Source organism: Perissodus microlepis, chromosome 20, assembly GCF_051167445.1.
Source record: "Perissodus microlepis isolate ML-2025 ecotype Zambia chromosome 20, ASM5116744v1, whole genome shotgun sequence".
Classification (NCBI taxonomy): Eukaryota; Metazoa; Chordata; class Actinopteri; order Cichliformes; family Cichlidae; genus Perissodus; species Perissodus microlepis.
In genome coordinates, this window is record NC_140480.1 from 35,613,231 (window position 1) to 35,624,921 (window position 11,691).

At 45.0% G+C, this 11,691-nt stretch overlaps 1 protein-coding gene across 4 annotated transcripts; it reads right to left on the bottom strand.

Moving 5' to 3' along the window:
* Positions 1-1,588: 1,588 nt before the first annotated feature.
* Positions 1,589-8,930, bottom strand: LOC146365086 (ras-related protein Rab-29-like). 4 transcript variants are annotated; one of them, XM_084918130.1, is made up of 6 exons: positions 8,856-8,930; positions 6,343-6,525; positions 4,979-5,050; positions 4,323-4,504; positions 4,069-4,190; positions 1,589-3,240 (listed from the first exon to the last, which is right to left on the bottom strand). In XM_084918130.1, exons 2-6 carry the CDS (start codon positions 6,458-6,460, stop codon positions 3,111-3,113), a joined length of 624 nt encoding a protein of 207 aa, XP_084774256.1. In that variant the 5' UTR covers positions 6,461-6,525; positions 8,856-8,930; the 3' UTR covers positions 1,589-3,110. The 4 variants fall into 4 exon arrangements, with proteins under 4 accessions (XP_084774256.1, XP_084774255.1, XP_084774254.1 ...); XM_084918129.1 differs by having other exon boundaries at positions 6,343-8,678; XM_084918128.1 differs by having other exon boundaries at positions 6,343-7,791; positions 7,914-8,924.
* Positions 8,931-11,691: the final 2,761 nt, after the last annotated feature.

The window sequence follows — 11,691 nt, forward strand, 5'->3', positions numbered from 1 at the left end:
GAGCTCTGGCCAGCTCACTGGTGAATATTAACGCCTCCAGCGACGGGGAAACATTTAAAGTGTGTTTAATCAGTTCCAGAAACCTCACACTGACTGCAGACCGTCACGTTGCCTCCTGATTTATGACAAACCAAAGCTGCAGCAGTTTGATTATTTTTAGAAAGAGGACCGCAGAGAGGGTGGAACAGTAAGCTAAAGGAGCCAAAGGAGAAGATCAGAAGGAAGGATAATAATCTCACGCTAATAGGAGCAGGAGGAAGACGAAAGGAGGGAAGAAAACCACACGAGCAACAAACCTTCAAAATAAAACAGGAAGTAAACCATAGACTGTGTAAACATAAATGAATCTTCTGGGTCTGAACAATGAACTCTTAAAGCTGCAGGATGCTAATAGCTGTGGTTCCACCTTTATGGCGTCTGCGTCGCTTTCCTCTGCTGTTCAGATTTAGCTGCTAAAAAGTACCTGAAACCCAGTTTAGGAGCTAAAAACGACCCGCACGACCGAGCAGCAGGTATAGCGTCACCTTGATGTCCACCTTTGTTGTATTGCACATGCCAGACGTGTTGCTATGACAACAGCCACACACGTTAGGTAGTACCAGATTGTAATGGAAAACCAGTCGATCCAAGCATACGGGAAAAGGAGCAGATCATTGTTGGACTCTTCAGCTAAACCCAAAGACAGGTCAAAAACATGGAAAGAAAAACTTTATACTTCGATAGAATTAAACCATCTCAAAGATTCTGACTCTGGAATTAAATGGTTTTCTCACTGCTATGACGTCCTCACGCCTAACGTGAGAATTCATTCGAGTTGAAAGCCCACGCAGCCAGTGTGATAAGAGAAGACAGCCTTTAGCCTGTATTAGTCCCACAGCTGGAAGTTATAGAAGCTACCAGGATTTCTGTTTTCTGCATGTAAAAGATGCATGACGGATCCAACCATGTTTCAACACTTTTCAGCAGTTTCCTTTTATTTCTGGTTGTCGTCTAAACATGCATGCGATGCAGCTTTTCAGCGGCGTATTGCACATAACGACAACAATAACTCTGGACCCAGTTCACTCCTTTTATGCATGGGAGGCATGATGAGCTGATTGAGCTCAGGTGTATCAGCTGCGGCCGCCCCACGCCCCGTCACACTGGACGTTTTCTGAGCTCTGTTTAAAAGTGAACCAAAGAGTGCTGCCGATGGAGTCAGTTAGGTCGTCCTGCAGCTGATGGGTTTATGAGGGCAGCAAGAAGGACATTTTTTGCAGTAGCTTAAAGTTGAAATACTTTAACCTGCATGAATTCAGATGTTATCAATGTTCATCGGGGAAATTTACATTGACTTTATGCATAAATTCAGATGGACTAAAATAGCGTGAGGTGGTGAGGGTCTCTTTGAAGCTGAAGGTAGTTTATTGATCACGTGGCTGTGGTTTCCTGATATTACTCCCTGCAATTGTTTGGGGGATTAAAGTAATTTTACCAAAGCTTAATATGACCATTTTATGAACCTGCTCCAAATCCAAGCTAAGAATTTCTCAGGTTTCTCTGGCTCTCACTGAAACAAATGACACTCTGGGAGGATAAGCCTGATTATCTTTACTTTACTTAGTCGGGTAATCATAAGATGGTATTTGACTTTTTAGCATGTTTATTAATCAGATCTAGAAAAACAGTCCGAAGGCCTTTTTTGAAAAATGTTTCTGTGCTACAACTGGATACAAATGCAGATGACATCAGGTCAGGCAAAAGGAAATACACAAAGCATGCTGGTTATCCTGGAAACCCACAGAAAGTCCAAAGAAGCTCAAAGGAATCAACCTGAGGCACTGAGAAACAGAAGGGAAACATATATGGAGGTACAGCAAACACAGCAGGAGGGAAACAGACAAAGGCAGGAAGTAAACAAACTGAAACGCAGAGGGAAGGTAACTGCCAGAGTAAAACAGGAAATGAAACAAGGAGACAACCTGAGAAAATAAAAGAAGCTAAAAACTGTCAGCAAGAGTAAAAGTGTAAAAAAGCAGAATTTCTCGCAGCAGGTCGGAGCTCCCGTCTCACAGACTCTCCATGCCGGGCTGTTACAGCAGAGCACATGAGCACCCACGTGCATGTCCCACTGATGCTGTGCAGCACCCACTCACACACGCCTCGCCGCCAGCACGGGGACGCCACGTGTCGGGACGACTCAGCGTGTTGGGAGATGATCTGACGGCTGCACTGAGCACGCTCTGCACCTCGTTCTCTCACGATACACTCACCTTCCATGTGCTCCTTCTGGTCCCCACGCCTGTGCTGAACGCCACCTTTCCGTGTTCAGCCTCTGCTTCGCATTGCTTACCTGGCTGGCACACCTGCTGATTCCCAAACACGAATTTAACCTTTTCAGTTTAAAATGTTTGAACCAGACCTTTTCTTTTGTTGGCTCGTGTGCTCTGTCCGGGGTTGGAGGCTGGAGGTGTGTGTCATTCATTATTTAGTATGTCAGAACCAATCATTTCACTTCTTTTCTTCGACTTCTGTTACTCTCCAGAGGTTTAGTCAAAGATCAGGTTTGGGTCCCCACCCAGGACTCTCAAACTCATGTGGATCAGGACTGACGAAGCTGAAATGAATAAAGTTAATTGATGAAGGTGTTTTGTTTAATATGAATGTATGTGAGTGTTTCTGGAGCTTCAATCTCTTAGTTTCCTTCTCTGGGCACCTTGGATGTGAAGTTGTGGCAGAAGCCTCGACTGTGTTTCTGCTGTGTGAGGCTGGTTTGTTCTCATCAGGGTGCAGCGTACAAACCGCTAAACACGCTAAGGTCATGTGCTGTGTGTTTGAAAAGCTTTTCCTGTTCACCATCGTCTCCAGCACCTTTCTTGTGCTCCCCACTCGGCGTCACGTCATCGGACCTTTAACGTGTCTCACCTGTTTCTGATCACACCAGTGAAACATGTACCTGTGTTTGTCCTTTGTGTTGCTTCTCGCTTTATTTGAACTTGGTTTAATTTACACTCAAAATGAAACTATTAAAGGTGGGAGAGCCACAATCAGCTCCGAGACAGTTCACAGTCCTACACTTCACGTGCACATGAAGAGTACTTCCTGCTGTGCTCCGAGTGATGCTCGTGGTTTCAGCAGCAGCCTCGTTCTCCTCCTGAGCTTCTGTTGAACTCTGAGTCCGGGTGAGGATAAACTCGGACTTCAGGTCTGTGAATCGGGTCCATGGTGGACTGAACCGACAGAATCTCCTGCACCAGCATCCTGAAACGCCACAGATTTCACAGCTTTAATGACGTGTTTTCCTGACTGATCAGATTGAATTTTCTGTTTAATACTCTTTTTCTCTCTTGCTTTAGATCTTAGATCTTTGTGTCAAAGGAAAGACGGCTTGGATGCCTCGATAATGTTCAAAAACATCTCAGCTGTTTCCAGCCAAAACCACCAAAACCTGCGAGACGATGACCTGGTCAGAAACTCTTTGAGCTGCTCGCTCTGAGCTTCGGTAATTTCAATGATCGGAGAAAAAAGCTGTTGCAGGACGTCCCTCCAACATTCAGAGCATCGTCTTTAAAGAATAAAGCCGTCGTTCCATTTAAACCAGGGAAGCAAATATGAAGTTGTTAGCTATTTAAAAGCTAGCAGACAGCTAGCAGTTACAGCTGGCTGTGTCCCCATGCACCTGTCAGTGAAAGAGGCCACGCCCCTAATAATACAAACTGGTGAGTTATAGAGCGCGTCGTGTGTGACGTCTTCTTTTGCGCATGCCGCTTTGAGCGTTCACACTAGAGCGCGTTTGCTGTCGCATTTTATTTGTAGTGTGAACGAGCAGACAAAAAAATCGGATTTGATCAAAAAATCAGATTTGAGCATTAAGACCTGCAGAGTGAACGCAGCCTGACTCTTCAGGTTGATTCCAGCTTCAGCAGGTGCTAACATAAGCTAATTTCCTTCTTGCATGTTACATTTTATTGAATAAAACTGCACATAACACAAAACTGAGATGTGGGATTCTACTGGATTGGTCCAGGTTTAACTCTGAATTCCTAAAAATGAATTCTCTGAGCTCTGCCTCTGATGTTCTCTTCCTACCTCATGGCTTCTCCAACGTTCTTGTTGTCTTTGACTGAAGTCTCCATCCATGTAATGAAGCCGTGGGCTTTGCTGAACTTGTCGATGGTGTCTGCAGAGACAGCCCTGTGAGCGAGGTCGCACTGCAAACAGACCGAAGCAGAAAGACTGAGTTTATAGTCAGGTGACTCACTGCATGTTAGCAGCCTGTGCTCATTAGCCTGAACCTCAAAGCTTCCTGGTGGATCATTCATTAGCTGGATGCACTCAATCACCTTGTTAGCAACCAGGATGCAGGGGATGGAGTCTCCGTTGGGCAGCATGGCCTTATTGTCCAGGTCCTCTTTCCAGTGGCGACAGCTGGAGAAACTGGAGGAACTGGTGGCATCAAACATCACCACACAGCCCAGCGCCCCTTTATAGTAGATCCTGGTCATGGATATGAAACGCTCTTGGCCTGAAGAGACAAGGCAAAGGTCAGTGTGTCACCAATGCATGCATCCATCCATCCATGACCCAGTCAATAATGCAGAGGCGTTAGATATTTTGAATTTAATTTTTATTTTATTTTGAACTATTTTTAATTGCTTTCAGTTTTCTTCCTGTCTGAAAATGTTCATTTTAGTTTTTTTGTTTCATTATTTGTTTGAGTTTATTGTTGTTAAACAGATTGAAGATGTTCAGTTCAAACACAGCCCTTTATGTCAGGTAGACAAAGCAGTTTCTAAACAGGTGCACCAAAGCCTCCAGAAGCTTGTAGAGCACTCAAACTTCAAACATTTGCTGTTGTTCTACCTGCACACCGTGTCGTGTCTGCTGGTTTTAATCTTTTTCTCAAGTCGAGTTTTTGTTTTACTTCATTTAACCAGTCTTAGCTAGCACCAGCTGACCCACTAAGGCTAAAAAAGCTGAAGCCAAACTTTCTTTGTACCTGCGATGTCCCAGAGTTGCAGTCGGACTTTCTCTTTATCCGACCAGTGCAGCAGCTTAACGGAGAAATCCACTGCAGAAGGAAACAGTCTGTTTTAGAGACGCAGCAAGAGAGAAATGAAACGCCACTGAGGGCACATCTACACAGGAAGCTCAAAATATGAAAATAAACTCAAATAAAAAAAATTCCCCCAAAGTTTCACTTTGCTTCGTCTGAAGTGAAACCTCTGTGAAATTATTCATTAAGCGCAAAGAAGTGAGAGCTGGTTTCGTCCAGCTGAACCTGCACTCATTCTCAGTTGCTTCCAGTTATGTATAAATATTTAAATTAACAACGTGTCTCATCCTGTAATTATTCATTCAGTATTTTGTACACCTGGGGTCTGAATCAGGTGACTAATCCACAGTTTCTAATCGTGCAAACAGATTGAAGGCTGTGACATAATCAGTGATCTCCACTTTATTTGATTCAACTCATGCAGAGAGACTGAACCTCATTATTTCCTGGAGCTTTGGTTTAAAAGGAGGAGCGCTCCTGATGTGATGGGTTCAAATGTAGCTGTAGAGACCGGCGGACTGAAGTCGCCAGTCAAAGCAAACCAAAGGACAAAGACATCGTCTGAAAATCAACTCCAGCTATTTTTGTAAGAAACAAAGTTTTAGATCATAAAGTTAAAAACAGCCGAGGTCCTGAGATGAAAAATACATTTTGACCTGACGGTGGTGCTAGAGGACAAGTTACAGAGCTCCTTCAACAAAGAGAGAGCAGATTCCTCCTGTTTTGGCTTCCTGTTAAATCCAGCTTCCAGTTTGGGAGACATATGTAAGTTGAAATGAATTAAATTAAAAACCCACTTTGTGTGTGTATAATAAATATAAGGTCCCTTGAGGAACGATTTGAAGCATTAAGCAGCGCTGCTGAAGACTCCCCAGGGAACTCCCACAGTAAGCAAATATCCTTGAATAACACGACTTCTCTGAAACATTTCTAATTCAGGAAGAGGTGAAGGGAACGAGACAATCGTGGTGGGACAGATAGATGTTAAGATCTTTTACAGTCCAGATTAAGTCATGATCTTGTGTAACATGAGACCAAAGCAGGAGCTGTGCAGCAGCCTGATGGTTTTTGTTTTCTCAGTCAGGACCAAAGTGGTGGATCCACTTTTATATTCCATCTGTCTTCAGATTTTACATGAACATCAGTCTGCTCCTCTACGATATAAAAACCAGTTTCAGGTTAGTGCCTGCTAATTCTAACATGACTTCTGAAGTTTTCTGATGATCATGCAAAGTCTCAGGGCGCCCAAACACACCACGCAGACCCTGCCAATATTTCAAAGACTCAATAAAGTAAAGCAGCCCTACCTCCCACCGTCATCTTGTAGGTCTTGTTGAACTGTCCGCTGACGTAGCGATGAACAAAGGAAGACTTGCCGACGTTTCCATCACCAACAATGAGAATTTTCAGAAGGTGCTCCGTCATCGCTGTCCTCCGTCACGCAACAGCAGGTGACAGACCTCAGCATGGAGAGCTCAAAGTTCACACCTCTGCTCGGGAAACACCGTTTATGAGCCAGACACACATTTTACTCACCTCTAACTAAACAACACCACACATACATGTTCTGTTTCTTTAAATTACACTACATTCAAATCTGCCCAGCCTCAAACCCAGAGAGACAGCCAGGCTTACACCTCAAAGCTAACTGTCCAACAGTGCTGCCAGAGTCGGTATTTCAACACTGCTGTTTCCTGACAGGAAGTTGCTGCAGGCCATAAATATGAATCAGACACATAAACCACGCCTTCGTGGACGGCGGGCTGTTAGTGACTTCTATTGGTTTCTATTGGTTTCATGGCAGTCTGTGATTGCCTGTGGCCAGGTAGTCACAGCTGTGTTAACCCGGAGTGGGTCTACTAATCGGAAGGTTGGTGGTTCAATCCCCGGCTGCTCCAGTCTGCATGCCAAATATCCCTGAGCAGGATACTAACCCAAGCTGCTCTCTGATGCGTCTCAGGGCCAAACCACCAACCCCCATTTAGACCCCGGTTCCTACAACATGTGTCAAGAAGTATTGATCAATGGTTTGATAATAAATCAAATCCGTTTGATAGATTCCTGTTTTTGATTAGATTAGTGCTGGAGTTCCTCAGGGTTCTGTGCTGGGACCAGTACTGATTACTGTTCTTGTGACACAGCATTTTTATCCATCATTGTCTTTTTTAAACAGTAAGAATATACTTGAGCCTGTTTGCTTTTTAAATCTGTAGCTAATTTTACTTTAGGAAAAGTTGTGATTAGTTTGGGGGGCTAAACAAAAATGACTTGTTTTTTCAATCACATGAACTTTTGTTTATGTCTAAGTTGTAAGAAATGATTGGGTTTATATTTTAGCACGACGCCAGTGTCCGGCAGCCTCGCCTCTGTCAGTGCACCCCAGGGCAGCTGTGGCTACAATGTAGCTGCCAGTGTGTGAATGTGTGTGTGACTGGATGCAGTGTAAAGCACTTTGGGGTCCATAGGGACTAAGTAAAGCGATATACAAATACAGGCCATTTGTCATTTACTTCACATTATTAGAAAACACTGCATTTTCTTCCATATTCAAACTGAATGCACTCGGTTATGTTTTTCCTCTGTTATTGATGCTGTCCCAGCTTTACACAGGACACACAGAGCAACAGTAGACGTAGAACCTGCCCGTCGTCTCATCAGCATGTTTCATGCTTCAGCCTGTTTTCAGCAGAAAGTCAAACCTCTCTCATTGGCTGCTTTCTTTTTCACAGGATCCAGCATCGGTGAGGATCTAGCTGCTGGCAGGAACAATGAAACATTACGGTCAAGGAAAACTACACAGGCTGCTGCATTTCAAAATACAGATGTGAAATCTCCATCACACTAAAGAGCAGAGCATTGACTGAGAAATGTTACTAACATCAGAGGAATCGGGCTGTGGATCGTAACCAAAGCTGCAGAGTAAACGTGAACCATCAGGACACTTTCATGGAGGCTTCACTGTCCCCACCATCATCTTGGTGATGCGGGGAGAGTTTATCTGCTTTTACTTTGTGGTTCTTCCTTCTCCACCCTCGTCCTGCTGCATCTCCTCTTCATCTTCATCTTCCTGTCTCTGGGCCTTGTGGAGTCGAGTTTGACAGTTATTGGTGGGTGCAGTCGCCATGAAGCAGACTCATCTCTGTGACTCCGTCAGTGTGTTTCCAGGCTTTGTCTTTATCCCAGCAGCAGCAGCAACACAGGGACTTTTTAACGTTTTGTGTTTAAAACGCTCAGATTGTTTGTGGTGTGGGAGGGTTTCTGCGTTTTTAGCTACAGATGTTTTCATCTGTAACGGATGCTGTATGTGACCTGTTCAGGGTTAGGGTTTGTAGAGTTTCAGGTGTAATTCTTTGCAGGCTCTGATCCTTCCAGCAGGTGTTTGGCTGAATGATGTTTCAGGTGTTCAAACCATCAGCTCCCACAAAACAGCCGAGCTGCGGGTCGACACGGAGGAATCCACGGTGGATCCTGAACGTGACGGATACAAACTGACTGGTCCTTGATTTAGTAATGGAGGCAGGTGAGTGTGGTGACGTGCAGGTAAACAGAGGGATGGCGCTCCCCAAAATGGAGTAGAATAGAATAGAATATCTCTTTATTGTCATTGGACACGTACAACAAAATGATGGGTGCTCCACGGCAACTGTGCAGGAATTAAATATAAATAATGAGACGGCAGAAATACATCTAAAACAACAGAAAGGCACTCATGGCAGAACAAAGTGAAGGAGGTGTACAAAGGTCTGAGTCTGTGTGTGAGTGACCCGACTGACCTGAGGGCAGCGGGTCAGACAGGTGGTGGGCAGGGTGCCTGGCTTACCTGAGACAGGAGGATCTGGCGATGGCCTCTAGGGGTCTCAGAGGGCAGCTGGTGATGTTTTGGCGGGTTAGCGACCCTCTGTGCAGGCTTCCTGTTGCCAGTATTGGCCCCTGAGTACCAAACACCAGGCAGGAGGAGAGCACGCTCAGTTTGTGTTGTTGTGTGAAAGCAGTGGTACACAAAGAAACTTAACACAACATGTACCAGGTGTGCTCACACGATCTGCTCACACCATCAGCTGGGATCCAGCAGGTTTCCATCCATGTGACAAACTCTGATTTCTGAAGTAAGTCAACACCAGCTGATTAACTGTGTGTTCTTGACTCTGCAGGAGATCTCTGAGTCCTCACAGTAGAATGGAATAGGGATGGGTCCCGGTATCCGGTGCCATTATGGCACCGGTTCTGACATAAACGGTAGTAACCAGACCGAAAAGCAGCGCACATTTCGGTGCTTTATTTCAGTGCTTTTTTTTCCTGAGATGTCACACACTTTGGATTCTAGCCAATCATTTTACCTTTCCGAGGATAGTAGGCGGGCCCAGGTACGTACGTTCTTTTAGAGCAGAGCTACAGATTAAAAATGCCCAAGGTGAAGCGGTCAAAGTCTGGCTGTACTTCACAGCAAAAGATGCAAACTCAGCAGCCTGCAACAAGTGCTTTAAGCTGATACTGTGATACTGTCAAAGGAGGCAACACCTCGAATCTGATGAAACACCTGGCAACGCGTAGTGTTTTTTTAAAAGCCGAGAAATGCGCCGTATTTGATAGCTTGCTGCGAGACCTCACACCGAGCACATCTACTGCGGGTGTGGTGCCTGTTATCAGACCCGGAGTTAGCAACATCCCCCAAGAACCCGAAGAGGAGAGTCCTGGCCCCTAGCCCTGCCAGTGTAGCAGAAATGATGAGGATGATGATGCAGCAGCAGCCGTTCTTCTCTGCGTGAGTAGCTTAATGTTGTCCGTGTGTAATTTACGTTGAGTAGGCTAACCACGTTATTACATTAATGCATGTAAGGTGAACTAGCAAACATCATCATAGCTACATGCGGCTGTCTTCTTGTTTGATGGCAGATGCTCCCTTCACCCTGGCCAAAAAGGCTAAAATGACCAAAGAAAAAGTGGAAAACAGCTAAACATGAGAGTTTTTGGACAAAATTTGTGTTTTTTCCATTGTTTAAGCACTGCTTCCAGCCAAGAGTGATACCATATATGCCCCATAGCTGCAGAAAAGGCTAACATTGTTATCTTTTTACAAAAAAAACAGCTAAACATGAGAGGTTTTTGGACAAAGTGTGTGTTCTTCATTCTTTAAGCACCGGTTCGAGCACCGTTTAAGCACCGGTACCGTTTCAAAAGTACCGGTTTGGTACTGGTATCGGATAAAACCTAAACGATACCCATCCCTAGTCTCCACCTCTGATAGGTCTTCTGGTTAAACCTGGGTTCGGGTCTCTTAGCACTCACAGTTGGCCTGGAGGGCGTGGCACAGGTGGGCGGGTCGCAGTTACTCCTTGAAGGTCATCAGCAGAAACACTCGGCAGAATCTCAGCAGTCGCTCTGATGATTCATTTCTCTTCTGGCTGGGCTTCATTTTCCTCAAACCGGGCACAAGCACAATCCTGGGCTGAGCTAAGCTCCTCCCACCCTTTGTAAAGGCAGCAGGTACACCGACAGACCCGACTCTGCTGCTTTACTCAGCTTCAGCGTGATTAGTTGTAGAAAAACAGAATCAGGAGTTCATCTGCGCTAAACCTCCTCGATATGATCGACTCCACCTTCTCCAACTGCAGACGTGCGAACACCTGCTGCACAGCTGATGTGCTTTCTTTGTCTGTGTGAACTTCAATCTGGAGTCTGTGGCTGTCATGTGGCGCCTTCTAGTGGTCACAGTGACAAACTACAGCTCAGTGCATTTCCCCAAACAGCTCAAACACACAGCAGCGCGCCCACAAAGAGTCTTTGAAACACTATCGAGCGCTCCGCTTTTCTAAAGGTACAAAATGACATAAAATGACTTCAGAGAACAAAGAAAATCAAACAATCACCACTTTATTCTGTTTTTGCCATTTATTAGACGTTACACAAGATTAGAAAGTTACATTTGTGTTATTATGGACGTCACTGTTATATTATGTTATTAATGCTGCTGAGTTTATCAGAACATATAGAACCACAACATGTTCAACTAGTGATGTAATTACTATTAATAATAGCAAAATAATCATTAATGATGATTGATTACAACCTGATACCTCATGTTTTATATGTTGTGTTTACCTTGTGTAATGTGTTATTAACGCATCAGTATTGCAGTGACTGAATAAACAGGAAGCAGACGCGTCAGTGTGTGTAAGCAGAAACAATCCTACCTGACGTCTGAGCTTTGCAAATCAGTTCACTCTGCCATCATCTGAGCACCGACACTCAGAGGAGTCCCACTCACACTCAGCCAAAATCGTGGGCACCACACCCACCACATCAAAAACTCCACCCACTTCACCGGCCCAGAGACTCCCCCTGGATCCAGATGAAACCACAGTGCTGTGGTCTGACGCTTGCATGCTGAGGCAGTGGAGACGGTCAGAGAGCGACTACAACAAGACCCCTGCTTAGAAAACAGAAGCTTCACCCCGATCACACCTGCACACTGTTACACCACCTTACCTCCACATATTTAAATACAACCAGGGCACTCACAAACAGACACAAACGGGTGTGCCGTGGGCCCCCCGGTGTCACCGCTTGGAGCCAACCTTTACATGGAGGAGGTGGAAACTAAGGCTCCTGGCTCTTTCAAAGGGACAGCACCTGGACGCCACCTGGCTCAAAATCAA

Bases quoted from the DNA above. Each gene is read 5' to 3' on its own strand.
- LOC146365086 (XM_084918130.1), bottom strand. From the start codon at position 6,460: ATGACGGAGCACCTTCTGAAAATTCTCATTGTTGGTGATGGAAACGTC. The intron at 5,051-6,342 runs GTAGGGCTGCTT...TTCCTTCTGCAG, and splicing joins CTACAAGATGACGGTGGGAG to TGGATTTCTCCGTTAAGCTG. The intron at 4,191-4,322 runs GTGATTGAGTGC...GTCTGTTTGCAG, and splicing joins GCATCCTGGTTGCTAACAAG to TGCGACCTCGCTCACAGGGC.